The sequence below is a fragment of the Anoplophora glabripennis genome, unplaced genomic scaffold, assembly GCF_000390285.2.
Source record: "Anoplophora glabripennis isolate ALB-LARVAE unplaced genomic scaffold, Agla_2.0 scaffold665, whole genome shotgun sequence".
Classification (NCBI taxonomy): Eukaryota; Metazoa; Arthropoda; class Insecta; order Coleoptera; family Cerambycidae; genus Anoplophora; species Anoplophora glabripennis.
Genome location: NW_019416757.1, coordinates 103,595 through 130,935, shown reverse-complemented (window position 1 = coordinate 130,935; position 27,341 = coordinate 103,595). Strand labels below are relative to the sequence as shown.

Sequence of the window (27,341 nt, the reverse complement as noted above, 5' to 3'; positions counted from 1 at the left end):
TCTCACGATGTATTTTATATCATTTTTAAAACCTATTTAAAACTAGATAAGGAGAGAATTTTGTATGAATCTCTTGGGATATCCAATAAAAACAAGTACTCCAGTCGGCAGAGGCCGAAAAGTTACTGTTGGTGACATTTTCTTGATAACTCGGAAATAACTACACAGGTCTACTTTAAATGATGAGTATAATAACAGGCTAATTTGCTGACAAAGTATTTTATCAGGAAAAAAAGTTATTAACAATTTAATCGTGAAAAAAATTTTTTTTAGTAGTTTTCTTTAAATAACTCAGCGGGATGACTTTGTACGAAAAAATGCTTAGGACATGATTTTGTTCGTAATAAAAATAGCTACAAAATGGCGGTGGTCCGATTACGAAATTTGCAATAACAAAGCCGTGAGATTGAAAAAACGGTATAAAACGCCAATTTTTTTAAGTTGCTGTAAAAATGTCAATTATAAACAAAAAGTGATAAAACTTTCGAAAACTATAGTTCAATATATATACAATAATGACGCTAAAGCCGAAAATCAGGAGAGCAAAACTTTTTGTTCTATAAGGTGTTATACATTCATCGGCATCTGAAACTCGAAACTTTGCCAAATTTGTTCGAAGCTTTGCTGACACTTGAAATTTGGTACACACATAGTGTAAATATGCAGAAACCAAAAGCAATTTGCAAAATTCAAGTATCTTCATTTTTGCAGTTTTGGTAAGGTTTTATACGTCACCCTAGTTTTATACGTCACCGTTTTTTTAATTTTTGGACGTATATTTATGTATATTTATAAAATATTCCATTACGGTAGATTAGCCAGCATAATTACCTACAATTTAAAAAAATATATATTTTCATCGTTTAGATCCTAAGCTACTTAACATTTTGCGCCTGTTAGCCGTAGTCGTACATTATTCAACATATTAACATAAAACAAAATCGTACGTGTGGGGTAAACCTTTAACTTTAAGTAAACAATTGTTTAAATTTACTGTTGCATATTTCTAATAGTATACAAGCGCCGAAGAGCGGAGCTCGCGCTCGAAAATGAAAAGTTAAAGGTTTACCCCACACGTACGATTTTGTTTTATGTTAATATGTTGAATAATGTACGACTACGGCTAACAGGCGCAAAATGTTAAGTAGCTTAGGATCTAAACGATGAAAATATATATTTTTTTAAATTGTAGGTAATTATGCTGGCTAATCTACCGTAATGGAATATTTTATAAATATACATAAATATACGTCCAAAAATTAAAAAAACGGTGACGTATAAAACTAGGGTGACGTATAAAACCTTACCAAAACTGCAAAAATGAAGATACTTGAATTTTGCAAATTGCTTTTGGTTTCTGCATATTTACACTATGTGTGTACCAAATTTCAAGTGTCAGCAAAGCTTCGAACAAATTTGGCAAAGTTTCGAGTTTCAGATGCCGATGAATGTATAACACCTTATAGAACAAAAAGTTTTGCTCTCCTGATTTTCGGCTTTAGCGTCATTATTGTATATATATTGAACTATAGTTTTCGAAAGTTTTATCACTTTTTGTTTATAATTGACATTTTTACAGCAACTTAAAAAAATTGGCGTTTTATACCGTTTTTTCAATCTCACGGCTTTGTTATTGCAAATTTCGTAATCGGACCACCGCCATTTTGTAGCTATTTTTATTACGAACAAAATCATGTCCTAAGCATTTTTTCGTACAAAATCATCCCGCTGAGTTATTTAAAGAAAACTACTAAAAAAAATTTTTTTCACGATTAAATTGTTAATAACTTTTTTTCCTGATAAAATACTTTGTCAGCAAATTAGTCAGTTATTGTACTCATCATTTAAAGTTGATCTGTGTAATTATTTCCGGGTTATCAAGGTTTGACACACGCCGAACCTCTACCAACTGGACTAAAGAGCAAAAGAAAGAGAATACTTCCTTAATTTTTCAGGAATAATTGTTTAGATTTATTTTCTAATCAAACAGATCGTTTCCTAAAATATCAAATATAGTTTTATTTTGTCATGGCACCTACAATAAAAAATCTGTTCACACATTATTTTTTCGCTAGGAAAATTTTAAAGACCAATTTTAGGAAATATTTTTACAATTTCAAAAACTATATATAAAAAAATAATTAAATGTTCCTCTTTTTGTTCTAATTATAACGATATATACAATCATATTTACTTTGATAGTTTGAACAATATTTTAATTTATTTACTAATCCTATAGGTGCTCAAGATTGCCATGGAATTGCGTGGACATGATTTCCGCTATTAAATTTACTAACCAAGGAAATATTTATTCTCTTATAACAAAAGGTATATTACAATAATCTCATACAGTTCTAGATAAAGAACATATTCCAAGTATTTTTTTGTATTGCCTTCTTATCCACCGTATTTGATCATACAAATTATTAGATCTTTCTTTATCTACGTTATCTTCCAGAATCCCCTATAGAAAAAGAACTTAGATAGGCCAGGAAATATAGAGTTGGACGCGACTTTTGTTAAATTTATCTCTATAGATGCTAAATATTATATACAATAATTAGTTTCCACAGTCATAAAAATGGGGGGAAGATTGTTTACAGGCTGGTTAATTGTATAATTTTTACGTAAATTCAGGTTTTTCGCTTATAACTTTTTTCCGTCCATTTCTACGAGAAAACAGTAAAGTACCTTTTTTTAATCTTCAAAATACCTACAAAACTAGCCCTCGAACGTCAAAAAAGATTGATTAGATCAATAGTTATAAACTGAAGAAGTTTATTTATGACTTTTGAATTAAACATTTATAAACTGCGTTATTATTACCAGAACGTTTTAGCATCGTATTTTCTCATTCCTTATCACTGTCTAATAACTCACACGAAATATGGAATCGGTAAGTTGAATAGTTTACAAGTCTTATAAACAAATTAACTAATTATTAGTCTGGACGATCCCGAGCATCTTCCACAATCGCACTAATTTTTTTCATGGTAGATTTCATAATAATTCGTTGAAATCTATCATTTTTGCAACCAATTTGAAAGTTTTTTATTTTTTAGCGTTAGTTGCAAAATGAAATATACGATGCACGCGCACAAAGAGCTTTAAGTTAAAAAAAATCGTCAAGTTTCGTTGAAAAACAACGGAGTTACAGACTGTCAAATATATTATTTTCAAGTGATACAGTGTACAAGTACAGTACAAGTACAGTGATAAAAAATGAGATGATGCGATGCCAAAACGTTCTGGTAATAATAACGCAGTTTAAAAATGTTTAATTCAAAAGTCATAAATAAACTTTTTCTGTTTATAACTTTTGATCTAATCAATATTTTTGATGCTCGAGGGCTAGTTTTGTAGGTCTTTTGAAGACGAAAAAAAGTACTTTACTGTTTTCTCGTAGAAATAAACGGAATATAAGCGAAAAACGTGAATTTACGTAAAAATTATATAATTAACCAGCCTGTAAACAATCTTTCCCCCATTTTTATGACTGTGGAAACTAATACGTTATAGACCGGGAGATATTAGACTGAAGTTCGACGACGTCTTTCTCGTTTATGCCTCTGAGAGTACTGACAGGTAACCGAGGGATAAGTACAATAAACTAAATTTAAAAGATTGACTGCGGGACACCTTTGTGAAAATTCAATTTTCCTTTTCAAAAAAATAATGTGTACAGCGACGTATTTCTCACTTATGCCATGTTCGTAAGTTGAAGAGAAGTATCGATTTTATCACAAAATTTTTTTGGCATAAGTGTCGCAAGGGACCTAAAAATGGAAAACTTTGTAAGAAAATGTGGAAAAACATCTTTATTTGTCTACCAATTTCTCATTAATGCCAATTAGAAATATGACATTATTATATTCGAAAAGCTCATAAAAAACATTGGCATAAGTCCTACTAAGGACTAAAGAAAATAGAGCTTTGGAAAAGCTGCGGAAAATTTTTATTTTCATTCTATAACTTTCTCATTTATGCCGTTGAAAATTTATGATACTTACTATAAATAATGTACTGTGTCAAGTAGGCATCACTCCTCTATGGGTTCAATATGAAGGCATAAGTCTCAAAGTTGTAGGAAAATTCATGAAAATTTTTACGTCTTTCTCGCTTATGCCATTTTGCATGCACGTAGGAAACTACATTATAAAGTCATATAAATGTAGGCATAAGTCCACATTGGATTTTCATGTTGTAAATTAATTTGAATTTTAATATGAGTCAGGTCGACAAAGTAGAAAAATTATAGAAAATTGCCACAATTTTCTCGTTTATGCCGTTTTGTACACGAGTAGAAAATATTATTAAAAGCCACTTTCAAGAGTGGCATGAATGCCACAAGGTACCGTCGTATGTAAAATTTTTTAAAAAGTTGTCAAAAATTACAAATTGCGGTTATTTCCTCGCCTGCGCAATTTTCGATATACTTAAATTAATTTAAAAAATGTATGATAAATAATGCAAGTGTCGGAGAAGATATCTATATAAAAAATGAATATTTCTAACTATAAAAGGGAATAAAAAATTTAAAATAAAAAAAATTTCATGAAAAAGAGAAAGCTTTATATTGGGTTTAGTTTGATTTTTCGACATGTTATTTTTTATTACGATAATTCTTAATAACTTATAATAAAGCTGGTAGTAAGGCCTTTATTTTGATCCGTTTTCATCAAGAGCTGCAGATAAAACTGTTTGAAATTTGAAAATGTAAAAAATCATAAAACCGAAAAAACTTTTTATTTTTGATATGCTTTAATTTTAAGTTAATAAAAATTTGTATTATTTTAAGTGTTATTGTTTGTGTTAGTTATAATTAAAAATTAGTAATTCAAAGTCTTTGAGGAAGCATTCTGACAATTGAGTTGGCAGCGGTTTTTCAATTCAATTACTATTACTTAAATAAATCTTTTAATATAAAAATAAAATGTATAAAAGTACAAATTAAGTAATTAAGGTACAAAGTACCAGAAACAAAAAACAAAATTCAATATACATGATATTAAATCAGTTATAAATCAGTTTCTTCCCTATGTATTCTAGCTTAATTATTTCTTCTTCTTCTTCTTCTTCTTCTACCTTAGTCGGCTCAATTCAAGTAGATCATCCTTGCACTGAAGCGGTTAATTCAAATTATATAATATTTTTAATTTTTAAAATTTAAATATATTGTTCATAAATACGTATGGTCTATTGTGATAAAATACTCTACTCATTTACGAACAAACGAGAAATTTGTGGCAATATTATATAATTTTTCTTTTTCTGATCATGACTCAAAGAATAATTAAAAATCATTTCTAATATGTGGGGACTTAAGCCGAAATAGTTTATTATTAACTTTCATTAAATACATGAATTACTTATATTTATAAAAATTAAAAATACGCTAAATGCAAGTAAGTATAAGTATTTCGAAAATTGCGTAGGCGATGAAATAAACTTTTTAAAAATTTTTACATACGACGGTACCTTGTGGCATTCATGCCACTCTTGAAAATGGCTTTTAGTAATATTTTCTACTCGTGTACGAAACGGCATAAACGAGAAAATTGTGGCAATTTTCTATTATTTTTCTACTTTGTCGACCTGACTCGTATTAAAATTCAAATTAATTTACAACATGAAAATCCAATGTGGACTTATGCCTACATTTATATGACTTTATAATGTAGTTTCCTACGTGCATGCAAAATGGCATAAGCGAGAAAGACGTAAAAATTTTCATGAATTTTCCTACAACTTTTCAAAAAATTTTTAGCATATAGTCCTCACCAGGGACTTATGCCCTTTAAAAAAAATGAATACTTTCATTTTTTTCTTTGCAATAAGCTTTAATTTATTCACGAGAAAAACGTTGACCAAAACGAAAAATTTTCCGCAGCTTTTCCAAAGCCCTATTTTCTTTAGTCCTTAGTAGGACTTATGCCAATGTTTTTTATGAGCTTTTCGAATATAATAATGTCATATTTCTAATTGGCATTAATGAGAAATTAGTAGACAAATAAAGATGTTTTTCCACATTTTCTTACAAAGTTTTCCATATTTAGGTCTCTTGCGACACTTATGCCAAAAAAATTTCGTGATAAAATCGATACTTCTCTTCAACTTACGAACATGGCATAAGTGAGTAATACGTCGCTGTACACATTATTTTTTTGAAAAGGAAAATTGAATTTTCAAGAAGGTGTCCCGCAGCCCATCTTTTGAATTTAGTTTATTGTACTTGTCTCTCTATTACCTTTCAGTACTCTCAGAGGCATAAACGAGAAAGACGTCGTCGAACTTCAGTCTAATATCTCCCGGTCTATTATTGTATGTACATAATAGTTAGCATCTATAGTGATAAATTCAGCTTGCCGAAACAAAAAGTCGTGAAATGGTCATTTCCCAGCTGTTTTCCTGGTCTATAGAGATCAAATTAGGACTTCCAGAAGATCGCAAAACCCTTTCTTAAAAAAAGTTTTTTAAGAAATTTCGTTTTGTTTAAAACTCAGTGAGATTATTATAAAACAGCTCATAGTATACTATGTTTTTTCTTCATAAAACATTTAAATATTTGTTTGAAAACACAACAAATTAAAAAAAGTTTGGTTTATGTACCTATGTCAAGTGCAGTTAGTTGTTCTTTATATACTTGTTTGAGATCGCAACACTAAAACTTTGATCCTTATCACTTTTTCCTCTATGGAAATGTAAGAAAACACAAGACAGGATAGAATAACCCTGACAAAATAGAAGTTGAAAAATTAAATGAAGGAATTGAATTCGCATCAAAAACAATTTACCAGCATGGAGATTATTAACGTCCTGTATAACATCTTTGATGCAAGATTTCGTTTTTAGCAAAATGAGAACAATTTGAACATTTATTTCAATTTTAAAATTGGCCTTTTCATTAATTTATCTGAAATTATTTTGCACAATGAATTAAATTTATGTACCAATGTTTGAGTTCAAAGGAAGAGAAATATCTGTAATAAACTGTTAGTCTAGTCGAATTAGAGTTTGAACTTTAAAAAATTATTAGTAGACATTTCACTGCACTTTATGACCGTGAAGGCTATGATATGTAGAATGATAATATCAAAAAACTAACTCGAAAGAAGTGACGCTAAGTTAGCAAATTGCAAATAATTGGCAAAATTACGTGTTTTTTCACTTTTTTACTGCCCGTGAAAATCTAGACGACCTATCGGAAAATGTTATTATATGTTGTAGGCAATTAAATTACCTGCAATCTAAGGTACCTAAAGTCATATTTCACCAATCTGATTATTCACAAAAAATCGCTGAAGTCTTCTGTCAAAAAAGTTATGGCAAATTATGATTTCTCACCTTAAAAAAAAACCGGTTACCAAATTTTGTGCGAAAAATGTATCTTTCGTAAAAGTTATTTAAGAAAATCGAAAATAAAATTTTAACTTCAACGCCCTGTATCTCAGAAACCAAGCATTTCCGGACATTTTTTTCTTAGAATTAACTCAGGAATACCCAAATGTAACGTACTTGGGTTATGCAGTATATAAGGAAATCTGACCACCATTTTCAGCAATTTTTTCAGCTGGGAGTTTTTATCGTTTGCACACCATGTACAGATATACATATTTTATTCTCATTCTTCTGTTTACCAATGTTGGGATGGCAAAATATTATAAAGGACGTCTGAAGTCTGTCAGTCATGTTGTCTAACTAATGAAAATAAAATAATATCACTTTTGGACCTGTTCTGTCGACCCGAGTGCTTGCCCTCTACCATAAGGCATCGCGGGCAACAAATGGCTAATAGAGTTCAACAAGTTGACGGGTGACGGGACAACTACTGCCAGCAGAAGCAGCCACCATCTGACAGCTGTTGGCAACGTACAGAGTGGTCCTTGTAAGTGTGGCCGTTTTTATATAAATACTTTCCATATTAATTTTCATTGTACAGAGCTTTCACAAATGATTACAAGCCACGTGACCAATAATTTCAGTTTCAGTTTTATTTCACTCGCATTGGCAATTAAATTTTGGTAACATTAAAACAATAAGATCGAAATTACATTAAAACATAACAATCTGTTTCACCGGTTGTGACTGGTGTAATTTTTCACGAGATTTTGTTCAACCAATCAGCGATCACAATATATCGAGCGAAGGCGTAAACGGTTTGTTACTGTAGTTGATATATCAGTACCAACTAAATTTTATACACATTGGTTGTTGATGAGTGATGACTCATATTTAAACACAAAACATATAGAAGTGTTTTTTTCTTGTGGAAAATGTTAAGAAAAAATAATTTTAATTTAACTGATTTTAATATAGGACACATACTACAATCATTGATAAATATAATTACATATTACTAAGAAGAGATACAGCTAAGCTAGAGAAAAAAATGTGAAAGAAGTAGAATATTTGATTTGTCTGTTTCCAAAATTCACTCATGTTATTAAGAGTTACGAAAACATAGAAATTAATAGACAGTGATGTAATACAGGGCTTTTTTGGAGAAATCATGCATTGGTAGTTTCTTTGGATAATTAAAAATACTTCTCGAATGTAGCTGATTTTGAAAATTACTCTCTATCGTTCTAATGTTAATTTAGAAAAAAAATGTTGACGAAACAGCACACAATAACAGAATTAAGCATTTCATTTGATTTTGAAGGATTTTGAAGCCAATATTATATTTTTCTTAAACAGGATTAAACTAGTTTTGAAGCATTTGTATTCAAAATGTTTGTTATGACCCCTATTTTATAACAGCAAATTCAACTGCTTTTGCCGATACTGTTAGGTATTATTAATTAATAAAATTAATTTGTGGTTTTAATTAATAAAATAAATACCTTATGTTATAACAACTGCTCAAAATGTTGTCCACCGATGGGTAAACACATTTGGGCTCGTCGTACCCAATTTCTACGAATTAACATAGATGTTGTCTTGCTTCACCATAACACAGATCCTTCACCATAACACAAATGTAGTCTTGCTCCACCATAATACAAGTAAGCCATTTTTGACACTTGAAAAACTAATGTAAACGCTATCGCAAAAACGTTAATACTAAAACCGGATTTTCATGACGCATCTATTCCTACATTTTTTTATGTGAATTACCCTGTATAGATCACCGTTCGGAACAACTGAAAAAATTGTAAAAAAAATGAAAATTTAAAGAACTCGAAATAGAAACACTTGAAGATAATATACTTTTAGATTAAAATATTTTTCTTGGTGTATTTTGCTGAAATAATCTTCAGCGTGTGTCTTTGTGAAAATAACACATTTGAAGAAATTTCTTCAGCTTTTTCTTCTTCCTGTTTTTATAAAACAGAAGTCTGGTGATTCTTTTATAAAATCTAAGAATTGTTTTACACGTTGTAAAAGTTTGGCAATCGAATTCAGTAACACCATGTATACGGTAGTAAAACAGAAATATAATTAAAACACTTTCCGTTCACATCCATCACATCACCCGAGAAATATGTGGCTGAAGACAGACACGGATTCAGATTCGGGAAACGAATTTTTACAGCGGATCAGTTAATTATTGAAAATGACTTAAAATTTTTAATATTATTTTGCTTCTTTAAGTCTTCACAAGTTAAATTTAGTATATGTTATAAAAATAAAACAAAGTAAATTTTTAAAGGTATTACTTTTTAACTCAGATGTATCTACATTCTAAATAATGAATTTATCAACCCATTGAACATCGAACACGGTATATAACACCGTAGAAGCTGTGTGTTACCTGACGGATGATGCTATTTTTAGCTCCGGATGACCACGGTAATAATCCGGGGCGCCAGTGTGAAACAATTCACCCACTAAAAATGGGATCTGGCTCGGACATCCTGTATTTGAGTCATCATCTCAACAGGTTTGTTAGTTCGAATAAGTCTGTGTTGCCGCAGCTATGAATTCAGACAGGAAGAACTAATTAATGACGTACTCTGTGAAAAAAAGATTAAAATTTACTCTGAAATATGTGCTTTATAAGCACAAATCTTGTAACTATTATATTAGTCTCATTCAACATTACATAAAGCAATAAAGACTAATTTCATATTTATTTATTTGATTTGCAAAGGTGGACCTAATGAAACAAATAGTAAAGTAAAACGAATAACGGCAACAATACAAGATATTTCACCGAATTTTTATACAGGGTGTATTTAAATGGAGGGGCACAAATGATACCAGAGATTCCTTGGATGAAAATAAGTCGATTTAACCTAACATACCTATATCCCAAGTCGCATAATAAAAAAGATACCGGGTGTCAAAGTGAAAAATAAAAAATGTTTTTTTCTTAATAATTTCTATAATTTTAGTTAGAAATATTTCAAATTTTTAACAGAGAGGTATTTTAATGATGGGAAAAATAATATAATAATAATTCTTTAGTGTCGAGTACGAGACGCCCTCTGCAGGCAATGTTATGCATTGAATATGCAGTAACTTTTTTGCCAACCCCCGTATACAGCTTTTAGTAACAAAATATAAAATATTGGACTTTTTTGAACAAAAAAGGTATACTTATTGAAAAAGGTTAAAGCCAACCGTTGGGGAGATATTCTTAATTTCATAAATTATTGTTACGGATTACGAATACCAAGATTCAAGTTGCTTAAATAAATTAAAAAATCGGGTAGGTAAATGTCATTTGATAATACTCGTAAATTGCAATTTTGAAGTATTAGTTTAAAGTATTAATTGATTTATTTACCTGCGTCCTTGATATTAAATAGTTTTGGAATTGAATAAAATAACAAATTATGTATACTAATGACGAGTATGTCGATATGTTACAAGTATTTTTTGAATGTTACAAGAACTGTGCTGCAGCTGTACGACTTTATCATTCCAGATATCCCAATCGTCGTGTTCCTGCTAGAAAAACTTTTGCGGCGGTAGAAAGAAGACTTCGAGGAAACGGATACATTCAACCTCATCCTGAAGGTCGTCCTGACAGAAGATGTAGAACTTGAAGAAGTTTTGCTTGGCAATTTACAAGATCAGAATTCTGAAACTAGTACCAGAAAAATGGCGACACAGTATAATGTTTCACATACTACGATTGCCATACTACGAAAATTGCGAATGATAATCTTTTATCCCCTACCTATGCAGGAATTGACTGCTGCGGATTTACTTAACAGGATAGATTTTTGTCAATGGTATATGAACATTTCAAGGGAAAACAGAAATAATTTATCCAGTATTTTGTTTGGAGACGAAGCGTCATTTCAAAGACATGGTTTAGTGAACCATCACAATAATCACTCATGGTCTGACGAAAATCGTCACCATGACAAGCTAATGTTATAATTTTAACTAAATTTTTCATTAGAAGTAGATGTAAATTACTATAATATGGTTTAAAATTCCATTGCTTACATTCAGCCACCTAATGAAGCGTTTGTATATTCAAATTTCAACATAATTTTAGTTTAAATGTATGGGCAGGAATCGTAGGAGATTATCTTATTGGTCCGTTTATTCTTCCTCGGCGTCTCGGCGGAGCCGAATATTTGAGGTTTTTAAATGAGCAACTCCCAATATTGTCCCAATTAAAAATATCTTCTCAACGGTTGGCTTTAGCCATTTTCAATAAGTATACCTTTTTTGTTGAAAAAAGTCCAATATTTCATATTTTGTTACTAAAAGCTGTATACGGGGGTTAGCAAAAAAGTTACTACATATTCAGTACATAACGTTGCCTGCAGAGGGCGCCTCGTACTCGATATCCAAAAATCATTATTATATTATTTTTCCCGTCATTAAAAAATCTCACTATTGAAAATTTGAAACATTTCTGACTAAAATTATAGAAATTATTTAGGAAAAACCATTTTTTATTTTTCACTTTGACACCCTGTATCTTTTTTATTATGCGACTTGGGATATAGCTATGTTAGGTTAAATGGACTTATTTTCATCCAAGGACTCTCTGGTATCATTTGTGCCCCTCCATTTAAATACACCCTGTATACGAGATCTGAACTTTTTGAATTACGCGCTACTGGATATATTTAGTGATATGCTGTTGGCACTGTTTTCAGCATTGCGTTGCACATAACCTCCTCTGTAATCACACATGTTCTTGGATTGTTGACATATCATTTACGTTTCGTGATATTGTTATTTGAGTGCAAGGTGTTTAAGTGTTAGTGATGATTTTTGAAATGTGCGATTTTCTGAACAACGATGCAACGTAAAATTTTGCGTGAAACTGAGGAAAACTTTCACGGAAACGTTTCAACTTTTGAAATAAGCTTACGGAGATGATGCTCTGGGTCGCACGCAATGTTACGAATAGTTTTCACGAAAGTGGTCTTCACTCGTCAGTCAATTGAAGATGATTCTCGACCAGGAAGGCCGTCGACTTAAACTAATGACTAGCCGATTTACTGCCAGAGAAATTGCAGAAGAGGTTAGCATATCAATTGGGTCATATCATTTTGAATGAAAAATTAAACATGCGTCGAGTTACAGCAAAATTTATTCCTCGTTTGATGACCGAACAACAGTAAGAAAATCGTGAGAAGTGGCGAGACAACTCATAGTTTTTGCATCATAACAATGCGTCCGCACACTCAGCTTTGTCCATTAGTCAGTTTTGTGCCAAAATCAGATTACTGTCCTGCCTCACCCTTCATTTAAAAAATATTTATTATACTTAAACCCTTCATCCAATGAAAATGGCACAAGGGAGGAAAAATCTTCCAAATAATATCAGTTACCAATTAAAATTGTCATTATTGTTTGAACGGCCATCAATTTTCTAGCAGTTTTAAAAATTAGTGTTAAAAACCAGTCTCTATAAGAGTAAAATACAGGGTGTCCGGAAATACCGTTCGAATAATTCTAGGGGTGATTCTACATGTTAAACTATGAAGAAAAGTTAATATGAACATAGGTCCGCAAATGCGTCATAAGGATGCTATGGCGATTCAAAGATTGCACCGGGATATAGGTTTTATTTTATATTTCTGGAACCGTTTCAGATAGCCATCTGAATTTTGGCATATGAATTGCCTTTAATAGTAGGTACTTTTCAGTGTTTTTATAAATTATTATTTTAATCAGGGGCGTACTGACAGGGGAGGCCTCGATTTAATTTGTTCACATTTTTATTAAACGTCATATTTTTGCAGTTTTCTTTAGAAATTCTGATTCAGCGGTATAAATGACATAAAAAAGGTATTCTTGTAGAAAACCTGTCAGGCTAGCCGTTTTCGAGAAAATACTCTCCAAAGAAAATAGTGCATGCAAAAAATGAATTTTTTTGCTATTTTTTTATACTTTTTTGCATTAAAAATTAAGCCCACGTTTTTTTTATTTGCATAGAAAAATTATAATTTCTGATGTTGTTTAGAAGCCGTTAAAGCAAAAATCTCCGATCATATACGTTTTACCCAAGTATACCCTTTTCAAAACAGATACCGCCTGGTCTAAAAATAATCAAAATAGATTACGATGAATTAGCCCAAATCAGTGTATTTTAAGTCCAATTAAGTCTTCCTTTGTAAATGTACTTACGGGATACCTTGTATTTATTATACGGCAGGTATACCTACATATCAAAACCACTACAAAGCAATATCGATTTAATCCCGTACAAAAATGAATGCATAATGTATTTAAATATTAAAAATAAATGTGACAGGTTAAGTAAATTTGTTTGTATGGTGTGAAATTGATTACCAGTGCCTGCTTGCATTGTTAGGATTCCAAAACTTTATTAATAGATTTCTATTTCTTTGCACTTTCAATAAAATTCAAGATAAATTTGACTTGTCACTCATATTTAGCAAATGGGGTCTAGGTATCCAAAAAAAATAATATTTGAATATGTAAATATTAGTTAAAGACAACTATAGTTCAACTCAACAATAGCAGCGCTGCTTTCGGCTGCAAAACATTAAGCTCCTGGTAATGTTACATCTCAATTGGAACCGTACAAAAACATTTAACTATATATACTATATTCCAAGCTATATTACCATATACCTAATTACCATACGATTGTCAAGTTTTTTATGTTTAAAATCCATTGTAATAAAGCATGTCGTAAAATATCTAAAGATTTATAATTTTAATCAGGATAATCGCTTAATTTATCTCGAATCATGTTTAAAGTAGGAACTTTATTTTCTTTATACATATTATAAATTGTGCGCCGTATTACATCTGGAAAATAGTCAATTTTCTTTAATTTTGTATTTTTCCGTTTCCCCTTTGTACCCTGGTCAATCCTTCTTTAATTACGCGATAAATTGGCCTTTTTTGGATATCTTAGTTAATTCGTTAATCCGTTTCCTAACTTTTTTATCACATTGTTCTCTATTTTCAATTTTCAAAACATTCATATATATTTAATATAATACGATGACATTTTACGTGTAAATCTTTGTTTTTAAACTCTGAGTTTGTTTCGATACTTTCCACAAAAACCGGTTCCGCTATTTGGGGATTTTCCCGAGTTATTTCGTTATCCTCCGCTTCAGAGTCTCCAGAGAGCCACGCTAAATTACTAGATAATTACATATAACATTTATTTTATTAACTATTACCCTTTACTGGTTACGATAGGTACAAATAATAATATCAGCTAATAAATAATAATACGTATTATACCAACAACATACCCCGCCAAGCAACGCTCTGCACTGCACTGGCAATGCGGCAAAGCTAAGTGAACCGTGTACCATACAAAAAAATGATTTACGACCTAGTGGACCAATACAGGTTTGCTGTGACGACCAGCGCGCCGCCGTCGATTCTACATCAGGCGGACTAGTTTTACCAATACCGGACTCGCCGAATTGCTATTCGAGTATAAATTACGAGACACACCATGGCCAAAGCATAAGAAGAAATTTCTGCTTTAAGATTTACAGGTTTCAACTGACATCGTAACAACTATACACGATGCTCCTTTTGATTTGGTAGGTACTTTTTGGAGTGAAACGCATATTTGCCCACGTAGAAATCATCTCGTTTTCATTTCGTTTCTACATTGGTTGTTTTGAGGACTTTTAATATTAATACACGGTGTTTCAGTCTAATGTCATGTAATATCAGTCATAAAGGCAGAACATCGAAAAAATTTAAAAAAAAAATCTGGATTTTTAAAAAATTATGCAAATTACCGCTTAACTCCCGTTAACCCGGCGCTCCACTTCGTAATAGGGAAAGCGCCGGGCAGACGGGCGGAGTTCACAGCAATCGGACGTTGTAGCGAAACAGCTGATTTCCTAGTCGTTGTCTCGTCCAGTTTTGCAATTGCTTTCAAAATCAAAGTGCAACGGATCTCAACTTTATTAAGACTTTATGGACGAATGAGGGAGTGTTTTTTAGGCTAAACATCATTGTCTAAATTTTGTCATGGATAGGTTTCAATTGCCTCCTCGATCTCGAAAATGGCTAGGAAATTAGAAAAACATTAAGAGTAAAAAATATTGGAAAAACGGAAATAATATCGAATTTAGTACTCGATCGAACGCTTTGGGCCACAAAAATGAAATGAAGATTTTAGCTTAGAAGTACCTAAAAAAGGGGTGTTACCATTAACGTTGTAGCATCAATTAATAACCATGATTAATTAGCAAGAAAGGTCCTCATAATGCCAACGGTGATTCCTAAATTCGTTACAAAGGTATTAAAAAACACATTCATGAATTCAAATTTGGCGCCTTATGTCTAAAAAACATGACGTTTCCGAAATATACTACATTAAACAAAGTCACATTAATTTTCATAGTTTTAATGGTTCTGAAAGACAAAAAGTGAAACACCCATATCTGCGGTTTCATAGGAAAAGGGGACGTACTAACCATACTATATTAAATTATGAAATAAGTATTGTTTAAATATTTTTATAACAATATTTCAAATCTATTTCTGTTAGCAGTTTCTTCTTAAATTAACTGATCAATACGCCGTTTCCCATGAAATCCTNCTGTTAGCAAAGTTTCTTCTTAAATTAACTGATCAACACGCCGTTTCCCATGAAATCCTCCATATATGGATGTTCAACTTATGAGAACGACTTATTATCGAGCTCCCGTCACCAAATCGCCGAACGACGCCCCTGAGGTGCCCCGTACGCGCTAAGCAATCCACCTGCCGAACGGGGCCGGTGTCTAGCCTGGACGTCCGTCCCGTACGCTGGCCGTGTGTTCTTGGCAGTGGCCCTGGACGTCGGCTGTGGAAGATGCCGGTCGGCCGTTCCGCTTGGATCGGCGGGCGTCCGGGAAACACCGCGATTGTCAGTCCGGAACGCGACCCCTGCTCCCCGCACGCACCGCCGTCACGCTCCGGCGCCTCCCGGTTGGGGCCCGCATGAACGGCTCATTACAGCCTAGGTGTACGTGGAATGAGAGCACACCGCTTGAACGATACACAGTGAATGCGATTAAATGCACATTTTTTCCCTAAATGATAATTGAATCCTTTAATAGAGTCCCGAAATTGTAGGCAGTGGCTCATTCTCAACGTACCTATAGATCTGTGCGACGGGTAAGACGTGCGGAAAATGCGTTTCCATAAGCGTATCATTTTGGAGATACTAATAAATGTAAAGCAACAAATAGATCCATATATCGATTTTATAGATGTAACTAAATAAGAGGCTTTTATTGGATGGGGCGGATTGAACATGCATTCACTGAGGCCATCTCACGTTGTTGCAGCAAAACATTGTCCTTTACGGAAATTGTTAAACATAAATCTGCAACCACAGATCGAATCTGTATTCCCAAGCTTTCAATCAACAGAAATAGAATGCGTTGACTGAAATATTTCAATCAACGTAGAGTAGAATAGAATGTTTGAGGTTTGAGGTTATAGTTTATCTTCAGGACTTCAGGTAGGTTGCCGCGTTTTATACGCTAATAAATTTGTTTTGTTTTAGATTAACATAATAAGGGATTTATTTAATCAATCGTCTGAACTGCCTTACTGTTTTTTCTTCGTTTTTTTAATCCAAAATGAGTTTACCTGGTAAAACTAAACGTCAATGTTGTGCTCCAAATTGCAAAAACATTTCTTACTATATGAATATCTGTAATACTTTCTAAAGAAATCAAAGTTTTTTTCAGAATTACAAAAGACAGACAATTACTGTGGATAGAATCAGTTCGAAAATTATGTAAATCAGAATTTACTCCGACAAACACATAATTATTTTTGTGAAGACCATTTTGAGGAAAAAATGTTTAAAAAACAGTAATAGGAAGTGCTGTGCCAACATTATTTTTAGGATCAACTACAAGTTCACCTATTAATTGTAATAATATCACCTCGGAATCCTCAGATGGTATCCAACATTAAGCAAAACAATTTGTTAACGTAACGTTACAGAATTTTCATAGTACGAGCTGCCGAACTTCAATTTAGGATGGTTTTTCACCTCCACCTTTTAAAAAACCGAAATGCATATGTTTAAAATTGTTATTTGCTATAAGTGCTATAAGTGTAGTATATTACATCGTACTAATGAAAACCTTCGAAACAAATGTATCTAACCATAATTTTTGTCAAGTCACTGTGCAATGCATTTTACATAAAGTCAGGTAAATAATTCTTTCAAATTCTTTAAAATTTGCAGATTTTAATGGTTTCTTTAAAAAATAATAATTACAAGTCTCCCTGTACATTTTTTTGATACTTAAATATTTTCGAATTCATACAAAATGAATTTTGTCACACATTAAGTATCACTGCTTAACTTTTTCATTTAACCAAGTGATAATTAAAGTATTTCATAAGTAATGGGTCATGGAACAGGTGTTAATGGTTCACGTTAATTTCAATGATTAACTTAAACTATTAATAGCTGTTTTGTGATCTATTACTTATGAAACACTTTTTATTCTTTGTGTATTTTGTTACATTTAAATTTACCGCCATTATGGCGCAGCGACATCTATTAGATAGTAGAATTAATGGTTACTCTAATTGTGTTTTCCAATGCAGTTTCCTTAATTATTTTATGGTTTGTGGTTTCCGAGTGTGTCGTCTGCTACACCAGCTACAGATGGCGGTACTCTGCTACTGCTGCCGACAGAATACACAGAATAAAACCCTCTTATTTAGTTACTCATATGGGTATATCCAACGATACTTTTTAATTTATAATAAAGTATGTATGTCGCGGCAAAGATGGCCTGTGTTTACTTTTTCCTTCATAACACTGAATAACGAGATGCACCACCGATAAGACACTAAAAACAACCGTTATACGTATTATGGATATGTATCTAAGTTTTCGTAATCTTTTATTGACGAAAAAAATAAGCAATCACGTTTACGTTATTCATTTAATTTTATTGTATCTAGCCACATGGTACGTACGCCACTGGAACAGGAAACGTGGTCCGCGTGCACAACAAATACGAGATTCAACAGGCAAAAGCTACAAGTACAACCTACAAAACCCGTCAACAGGTTGCCTTCCCATGATGCAGTAATGTTAGAAAGAATAGAAAGGTAGGTACATCTATGTAAACACGGTATAGGTAGCGTATAACTGTACATTAATATCGCTGTATTATTGTTCTGTTATCTGCGGAAATAAAATAAATTGTATATATTTTAATATACCTATTTCTGTTTTATTATACCGTAGGAATGAGCGACACAATTGAACTAAAGTATAATAATTATTTCATACCTTAGAAAGTTTCAAAATAGCTTAATTATCACCCATCTAATAAATTGTGATTCCCCACGGGTATTTTTAAATTAAAATTATGAAAATTAAAACATATCCGTATGAACTCATAAAACAGACTGGTTACGCTGAAATAATTCAGTTAATTACACATTACACACAATAATATTAATTCAACTCATATTTTTAAACTTAGCGGATTGAATCGTTTTAGAACATTATTCCACACTAAGTTAAACAGACTGGAATTATGGCATGTCTTGATTTACAACTTTTTACATCTGATTATTTTCTTGAACTCGATGATTAGGCAAACCAGCCATTATTCTTCTTACAAGCATCGATCAAACTAATAAAAATACTGTAAAAAATCCAGTGCTACTGAGGTCAGAGTCGGCTTTAAGCATTTAAGCTCGGGCAGGCCGCCCAAGCTTAAGCGCACTATGAAATTTACAGCATTTCAATTTATTTGCATTTTAGATTCAGTGCGATCTGAGTCTATCATATTCCCCTAGTCAGTAATTTATCCCACTTCTCGCATTAAAAAATGTATACAATTGAATGCATATTTTTCCTGTTTTTTTTTTTGTGTTTGGAGACCACATTGAACATACAACAATTCAAATTTTTAGATGTTGCACATTTATTGATTTTATTTACAAACCGGAAATTGCCATTATTCCATGGCTAGAAATTGACCTCAATGATTTGAGGTCGAGGGGGATTATCCCTCTTTATCCTGCCTCATCTCGTGTAGGACTGGACAGCCTTCGTAGGTGGGCCCCATCTGTCGTCTACCCCGACCGCAAATGCGGCCCGTGTAGGCGCTTTGTGGGACCTCCTTTTATCCTGGCTGGGCCCCGCTGGCTAGGGCCCTTTCTTGTGGCGCTCTTCTTGAAACCGGAAATCAAGACTATATAATTGTCAGCAGTTTAGAGATAGAGATCTGTCATGCCGTTTGTCGATATAGTAAGTAACGATAGTGGCGGTAAATTACCGCCACCGCCATTATTCCATGGCTAGAAATTGGCCTCAATGATGTGGGATCGAGGGGGATTATCCCTCTTTATCCTGCCTCATCTCGTGTAGGCCTGGACAGTCTTCGTAGGTGGGCCCCATCCGTCGTCTACCCCGACCGCAAATGCGGCCGGTGTAGGCGCTTTGTGGGACCTCCTTTTGTCCTGGCTGGGCCCCGCCGGCTAGGGCCCTTTCTTCTGGCGCTCTTCTTGCTTCGCCGGCTCGTCTGTGTAAACCCCGGGGGTGGTGTCATGTTTATGGTTGGGTAGGGTGGTGCGGCTATGCAGTCTGGGATGCGCTTTGCTAAGGTGGCCCTTAGGCTAGCGGGGGAAGGGAGAGGTAAGGAGGGTATGGGGTGGTGTGTATGTGTGTGTCGTTGTCTTCGTTTCTTGATCCTGGCGGTCTCTGAAACAGAAAAGGTTAGCGGGCACGGGCCGTGCTCAAGCGAGAATTTGAAGATTTTTCGTGTTTTGGTTTAGTTTTTCGCGATTTAAAAAAAGTGGAGGGTGATGGAGCAATTTTGACTCCGGATTCGGTTTCAGCGCGTCAAAATACATAAGGATAGGTGGGTCTAGTCTCTGGTACTTTAAACTTTTTTTTTGTGGGTCTGTGTAATTTAATGTTCGTTTGTATCTTAACGTCGATCTCTCTCTTCTAAATTCTGTCAATGGAGACTACACATCTATCAACAATCAAAAGGCGTTTTCGAAAATTTCAATCATTCAATTCAATCATTGTCATTCTTAAAGCCAGGACACAATGGAAAAATATAAAGTATAAATATAAAATATTAAATATAAAATAAAAAATTCGATAAATATGCTTTCATATAGTGACACACAATGGGAAAATAAGATAACAAATAAGAAATATTTTTCGACACGTTGGAATTTAATATTTATATCTTATATTTGACCAATCAAATTAATGTACCATTTCCATACCGCCTCTCCAACTAACTTATAAATAATGTGTTTTTGTTTTGTTGTCGAGTTTAATGTCTGTAAAATGGTAATCAGAAAGAAACAGTTATTAATGTCTTGCTTTCCACATTATTTCAATTATGTCTGACAAAGCTGTGCCGAAGAATACTACTCATTGGTCAAATTGTTATAATCTATCATCAAATTATTATCATTGTGTCAAACATTTATATTTAATATGTTATATATTATATCATATTTAATATTTTCCATTATGTCCCTGCCTTTATGGTTTTAGAGAGAGAGGACGATATGTCTAGATTATTTCAGAGTTAATTTTCATAAACCCTTAAAACAACCTGATTTTAAATCAGTTGCTTTGATTCGAGTAACACAAATGAATATACCTACTGTCAGTAAACGACTTCAGCTTTGATCCAATCTACATCATTCTGCATCTATGGTGGTAAATAAGATAAAACGAAAACGTCAAAAAAAAGGTAACCTTAAAAAATAAAAATAATTACATTTTCACATAAGGTTTGTTTACTTTAAATGTTTACACTTTTTAAAATGTGTTTTAAATTTTAATACAATTTTACATATATTTTAGGACATACTACGCAATATACTTACTCAACCAGATTAATATTGCAATATAGACTACCATTCTTAGTTCATTTTCATTATTACTAGAGAATCTAATCTTAAGAGAAATGAGTCTAACTAATGAAGAAGATTTGTCGAACGTATGCAGAGTATGTTTGGAAAAATCTGGTAAATTGTATCCTCTTGAAGGAGATATTTTAAATGTTGATGTTTATATTTGTACAATGATTAGCTACTGCACTTCTGTCGAGGTAAGACTGAATTTCAAGTTATGAATTAAACATAAATTGTAAATTATTGTAGGTTGTCTTAGATAAAGATTTACCAACAGGTGTCTGTGTACCATGTTTTAGAACTATTCGTATAGCGTATAATTTCATCAAACAATTTAAAGAAACCAATGAAAGGCTATTGTTGACGAAAAAATTAAAAAAGAAACAATGTGTTGATGATCTTCAGGAAGATTGTGATGATACTGAAGACATGATAGAACTTAAGGAAGAAGTTGTTGAGGAAGAAGAATTAAACGAGTCTATTGCTAATGATCTCTCTGAACCTTCATCTGATCGGAATTGTTTCAGTCCTGAAGAAAAGATTATTATAACTTATGTTAATGATAAGAGTGGTTCAGATCATGAATTAGAATCGGCAGAAATCCTGTCCGAAAATAATGAAGAAATATCTGAAGATAATAAGAAAATAATAATGATCAAGGAAGATCCGTCAAGCCGAAATATACTTTTAAATAGACATGTATGCCCTATTTGTGACAAAATATTCCACGATTTTAGAGGAGGACTGATAAAACATCTGTACCACCACCATCACAATAATTTAATTAAGTGTAACAAATGTTCCTTAGGGGTCGAATTGTCTACAGATCTGTATGTTCAACATTACACAAAATATCACTTATATCAGTGCCCGATTTGCAACAGAAAACTCGGAAGCAAAAGTAGCTTCTATTACCATTCGAAATGCCATATTAATGGTAGCGCTTATCATTGCCCACACCAGAACTGTAGGAAAGCCTTCCAAACCCAATTCAGTTTAAGAAAACATCTTCACACCCATTCGGACGCTCCCAAGTACATTTGCAGCAAATGTGGAAAGAATTTCAATACCTACGACACATTCAGGTACCATAATAAGACTCATGACGGCAAGCGCAATCATCTCTGCAATGTGTGTGGTCGAACGTTTTTACAATCAGTTCACTTGAAGTATCACATGTGGCATCATACGGGGATCAAACAGTTTCATTGTGATGACTGCGGGAAAAGTTACACTTCCGTTACGCAGTTGAAAAAACATAGACGTAAATATTGTGGATCGGTGAGAACAAGCGACAAATAAAAAAAATAACACCTCTTTTGGTATAACCCTGATGTTGTCATTTAGGTAGTGTTAAATAAAAATGTTATGCATATATGGATGTTACGTACTTCCTTGAAGACTGCGAACGAGTGATATAAAAATATTACATAACTAATTTTTATCCAAATATAAATGTAGTGTACATTTTTCTAAAAGATTTGTATAATTCATTTGTGAAAGTTATTTAAAAAAAAAATAATTTTTAAGAATATCGGTATTTAAATTGCTTGTTTTGAACTGCATTCTATTAGAAAAGTTTAGATCCCCTAGATTTAGAGATTTTCGATTTTTTATTTCGACGGAAGCACTTGCACAAAAACGTTTGAATTAATCTGGGATAGAACCGCCTTCAGAAAGGCACCTTAATTTCTTGAAAATTTTCGTGGTGTTAGAAGCACATCATTCCAATCAATTATTAGTTCAGTGAATTGGAACGCTTTCTTGTGTCAATCATAGATAAGAACGTGTAGTGTCAATTTGACAAATCAAGATGCAGATGCGTAAAATAGTTTCAAATATTCATACCGCCATCTGTCGCTCATAAACTGCAATAAAATGCGAAATAATTTTTTTACAGGTAGTCGACTGTAATAGCCTCACACCGATGACTGTAATATTCTTTTCAATTTTCATTCAATCATGGAGACGTATAGTATTATATATTTTGTGATAGAGACTGCACGCTGCACATATTCAACGTTCACACTGATGATGTCTGCTGCCCTCTGGTCGCAGATGGACTAACTTCCCCTAAAACTGCCCATTATCCAAAGACTCTCGACAAGAGTAGAATATCGCTGGGCAAAGCTAACGAATAGACACTCTTGTTCTTTATATCAAATGGTATGCTGTAAAACTAAAATAGTGGTTTCATAATTGTCGGGTCAATCGAATGGAACTAACCCTACTGGAGCTATCTTCACTGGTACATATTGCCAAATTAACAAACCGACAGCGACGTGTCTCTCCAAAAGCCACCAAAATTACCAATAGGGAATTGTTAAGGTGGCAAGTTTCGTCTCGAGTCGAATATATTTTTAAGACTGTAAATAAATAAGTACATAATATTTGACGCAATGGCCCCAAAGGAAAAAGATACTAAGGATAAGGAGGAAAAGGTACAGGCAATAATTTTTTAATAACCCGTAATATTCCTTAATATAAATGACGATGAAAAATCGTGTCAGTATGGTACAATTTATTTTAACCTAACTTTTAGATCGCAAAAATAAATAAATGGGACGGGTCTGCAGTTAAAAATGCCATAGATGATGCCGTGAGAGAAGTAAGTTAATTTTCCGTCTTCTACATTCTTTAAAACATAAGTAGAGGTAATAGAAAATGCTTCCATTTGTAGCTTAGATATAGATGTACAGCAAGGATATAAATGTTTTCATTGCTCTGCACTCAATGCAATGTGTATAAAATATGTAAATACTACTTACATTATTTTGTTTGTAGGTACTTACAAAAAAATATAACTATGTGGAGAATTTTGCACTGATGGATGGTCGATTAACTATTTGTGGTATAGCAGTAGGTGTAGCCATGTTTGCCTTACTTTGGGATTATCTGTATCCTTTTCCACAGTCTCGGTGAGTACTTATATATAAAGATGCTATACAACTTATTTTAAATTTTAAATATTGTTTTAGGCCGGTTCTTATACTCTGTGTCAGTACATACTTTATTTTGATGGGAATTTTAACCCTATACACCACATATAAAGAAAAGGGAATTTTTGCTGTATGTCTTCAAAAGGACGGTTCTAAGAAAGAAACTATTTGGGAAGCCAGCTCATTTTTGGCAAAGTAAGTCTAAATTAACATAATATCTGCATATCACCGTTGTCACACGATCTTTTAGATACGATGACAAATATAATTTGACTCTCGCCCTGGTAGACAGTAAAACGAAACAGAGACGGGAGACAAGTTCGAAGAAAAGTGTAGCACACTTTATTGATGTTAATGGTTACGTCGTCCCCGAACAGGTTGAGAGCGAAGTGTCCAGACTGCACAACTCTCTATTGAGCGAACGCAAAACAAAATGATCTGGTCAAGTTTGCGTTTTCTGCATTTAAATTATTCCACAATTTTATATTTTAGAATAAATTGTTTGGTTTGGATGGCCGTCTTTTTTTAAAGTGTCAGAGTAATCTCAGGTATTTACGAACGCTAGGATATCTACTTATTGATAGATATTAATGCATATTACAACCATTTGAGATATCCAAACTTTGTGAAATACAAAAGGGTAGATTAAGCTGTTAACCATAGATTCTTTGAGGGAACATAATAGAGACGTTTTTAACTTTGGCATACCATTGTGTGAATATTTTCTCCGGAAACACGAAACTTTTCTCTAATTTTTCTCAAATTTGACATTACTCGAGCGGCACACCGCACTTTAGTAACTACTTTTTTAAATGTGTATAAATATTGAAAAATATGGGGGAAACCACATTACGAGGCTGATGTTCAGGCGTTTTTCATGAATTTTTTTGAGTGGGACAAATTGATTAGGATTTGATCAAACTTTAACATTTTATCAGTATTTTGAACTACATTTACAAACTATTTCAAGTGATCTCTGCTGAATATTTCGAAGTTATGGGCCGTTATCTACCGAAGGTTGTCGTCCGAGTTGGTTCATGGGAAACGTGGAGATTGCAATTTTGAGGTGAAAGCAAAGTGGTTGTTTTCCTGAATTATTAACATGTTTTGTTAGAATACGAACCACAATGTGGGTAAAAATTGTGAAAATTGAAGTTTTGACACGTATTTGAAAAAATGAATCGATTTTTACCAATTTTTCTTCACTTATTTTGAATAAAAAGACCCTTATGATATCATTTTAATTGTTGGTTCATGTTCTTAGAAATTTCATAAAGAAACACACTTTCAATTTTCATAAATAGGTTCATAACATTATGAGCTAGAGTTCCCATGAATCAAAAAAATTTTGTTTCAACAAAAACGCGTTCGAAAATTTCAGCAAATTAGAAATTTGAGAAAGTTAGTGCTTCCCGATCAATCAGCGATTCCAGGACCATAAAACTCCTTCCTCATAGGCATCAATCGGAGCTTGCGTCTGTTCTTTTCTTGCTTAATAAGTGACTAAGACTCAAGCGCACCGCCCCACCTGTTGTGCACCTGAGCGCTAACCCGATGGGGGTTTGGTTTTAGACTTATAAAATTGAAATTTCGTTTTGAAATTTTGGCAGTGTATTCTTGAACAGTTATACTAACAATTTATGCAATAAAAACCTCCTAATGTGGTTTCCCCCCTTGAGAACACTTTTGAAAGAATTGGAGAGTATTCGGTATTTTCATAACATTTGAAAATAATAACTCACTATTTTCAAAAAATATTCCTCACAATTTTACAATCATTTCATGTAGAATATAACTACTAGGCCTTTCGTTCATTTATTTTAATTTGAAAATAATAATTCTTTCATGTAGAATATAATTAGCAGGCCTTTAGCTCATTTATTTTCATTTGTTTTTGATAAACATCCACTAAAAATAAGTTCTCGAGCATTTTACAACATAATTTTTGTTTTTTCATCGTGAGAACCAGATTTTCTTGGAGAAATATAGATTTCAACACAAAAAAATCTATACGGGAAAACTTGAATTTTAAAAAAAATCAATGGTAAAATATAATGACTAGCTTTATGTGGGGTTTCTGGCGCAGTTATTTTTATTTATTTTTTTATTTAAATTGCTGATATATATCAAGAATTCAATTTAATTTCATTAAAAATGTAGCTTTGGTTTCCTTTGCCTAGTAAGCACAGGACAAACAGTAAATAAATCAATGGTTACGTCAAATTAAAATATACAGGGTGTTTCTAAATAAGTACGAAATATTTTAGTTATTTTGTGAAAAAAGTTCTTATAAACGTAAAAGTTCTTATATGCTTCGGTTCCGTGATTGTTTAAATTTTAATTTGGAGGGATAAATGTGCATTTTTTGGGGTGATCCGAACTTGCACTAGTGGCGTTCGTGCGAGAATACCACAACCTTTTTTTAATAAAAAGAATCGTATGCCATTGACTTCCCGTTTCGATATTTTTTTAGAAATCCGCCATCAACTCTGAATGAAATTCGTCTCTTCATTTTGTTTCGTAGGATGCACCGTTTTTTGAGGAAAAAAAATGGAACATATTTTACTGCAAGCTGTGTATTTTTAATTTCTATTGATACATTATCTAGTAGGTTGGTCAATATTTCTAAATAAAATACAACCATCAAAGAGTGACCGCAAAAAACCTGTGATTTTCGCCTGTTTTTTCACAATTCGCAGAAAATTAAAAAAAAATACATAAAAATATGTTTTTCGTCGCAAATTACTTGTAGTAAAAAACTGAAATGAGCATAGCTTAAAGTATTTTGAAAATTTTAAAAATCACCCCTACATAGGGGTTGAAAAAATGCCAAAAATGAAGAATATGAATATTACCAATTGATATAAAAACTAGTAACATATGAATTATCTTAATATATTTTTTTTGGAATTTTTACAATTATTTCTTATATTCTCTATTTTTGGGGATGATTCCAGCGCTTAAGGGTGGATTTTCTAATTCAACATGCTTATTTCAGTCATGAGAATAAATCTTTGCATTCGATTGAAAAATTTACATGCTAATAGTTTTTATATTTATTGGTAATATTCAATTCTTCATTTTGGGCGTCTTTTCAACCCCTAAATAGGGGTC

The 27,341-nt window shown here is 32.7% G+C and overlaps 2 protein-coding genes across 2 annotated transcripts; both read left to right on the top strand.

The window, feature by feature from the left end:
- Positions 1-21,140: 21,140 nt before the first annotated feature.
- On the top strand, positions 21,141-22,745 carry LOC108913966 (zinc finger protein 41-like). Its single transcript, XM_018719634.2, has 3 exons — positions 21,141-21,165; positions 21,239-21,485; positions 21,538-22,745. The coding sequence occupies exons 2-3, from the start codon at positions 21,342-21,344 to the stop codon at positions 22,588-22,590; spliced, it is 1,197 nt and encodes a 398-aa protein (XP_018575150.1). The 5' UTR covers positions 21,141-21,165; positions 21,239-21,341; the 3' UTR covers positions 22,591-22,745.
- Positions 22,746-23,580: 835 nt separating this feature from the next.
- LOC108913964 (signal peptidase complex subunit 2) lies at positions 23,581-24,739 on the top strand. The gene is made up of 5 exons (XM_018719631.1): positions 23,581-23,729; positions 23,831-23,896; positions 24,073-24,206; positions 24,267-24,422; positions 24,478-24,739. The coding sequence occupies exons 1-5, from the start codon at positions 23,688-23,690 to the stop codon at positions 24,662-24,664; spliced, it is 585 nt and encodes a 194-aa protein (XP_018575147.1). The 5' UTR covers positions 23,581-23,687; the 3' UTR covers positions 24,665-24,739.
- Positions 24,740-27,341: the final 2,602 nt, after the last annotated feature.

Bases quoted from the DNA above. Each gene is read 5' to 3' on its own strand.
- LOC108913964 (XM_018719631.1), top strand. From the start codon at position 23,688: ATGGCCCCAAAGGAAAAAGATACTAAGGATAAGGAGGAAAAG. The intron at 23,730-23,830 runs GTACAGGCAATA...CCTAACTTTTAG, and splicing joins CTAAGGATAAGGAGGAAAAG to ATCGCAAAAATAAATAAATG. The intron at 24,423-24,477 runs GTAAGTCTAAAT...ACGATCTTTTAG, and splicing joins GCCAGCTCATTTTTGGCAAA to ATACGATGACAAATATAATT.
- LOC108913966 (XM_018719634.2), top strand. From the start codon at position 21,342: ATGAGTCTAACTAATGAAGAAGATTTGTCGAACGTATGCAGAGTATGT. The intron at 21,486-21,537 runs GTAAGACTGAAT...AAATTATTGTAG, and splicing joins GCTACTGCACTTCTGTCGAG to GTTGTCTTAGATAAAGATTT.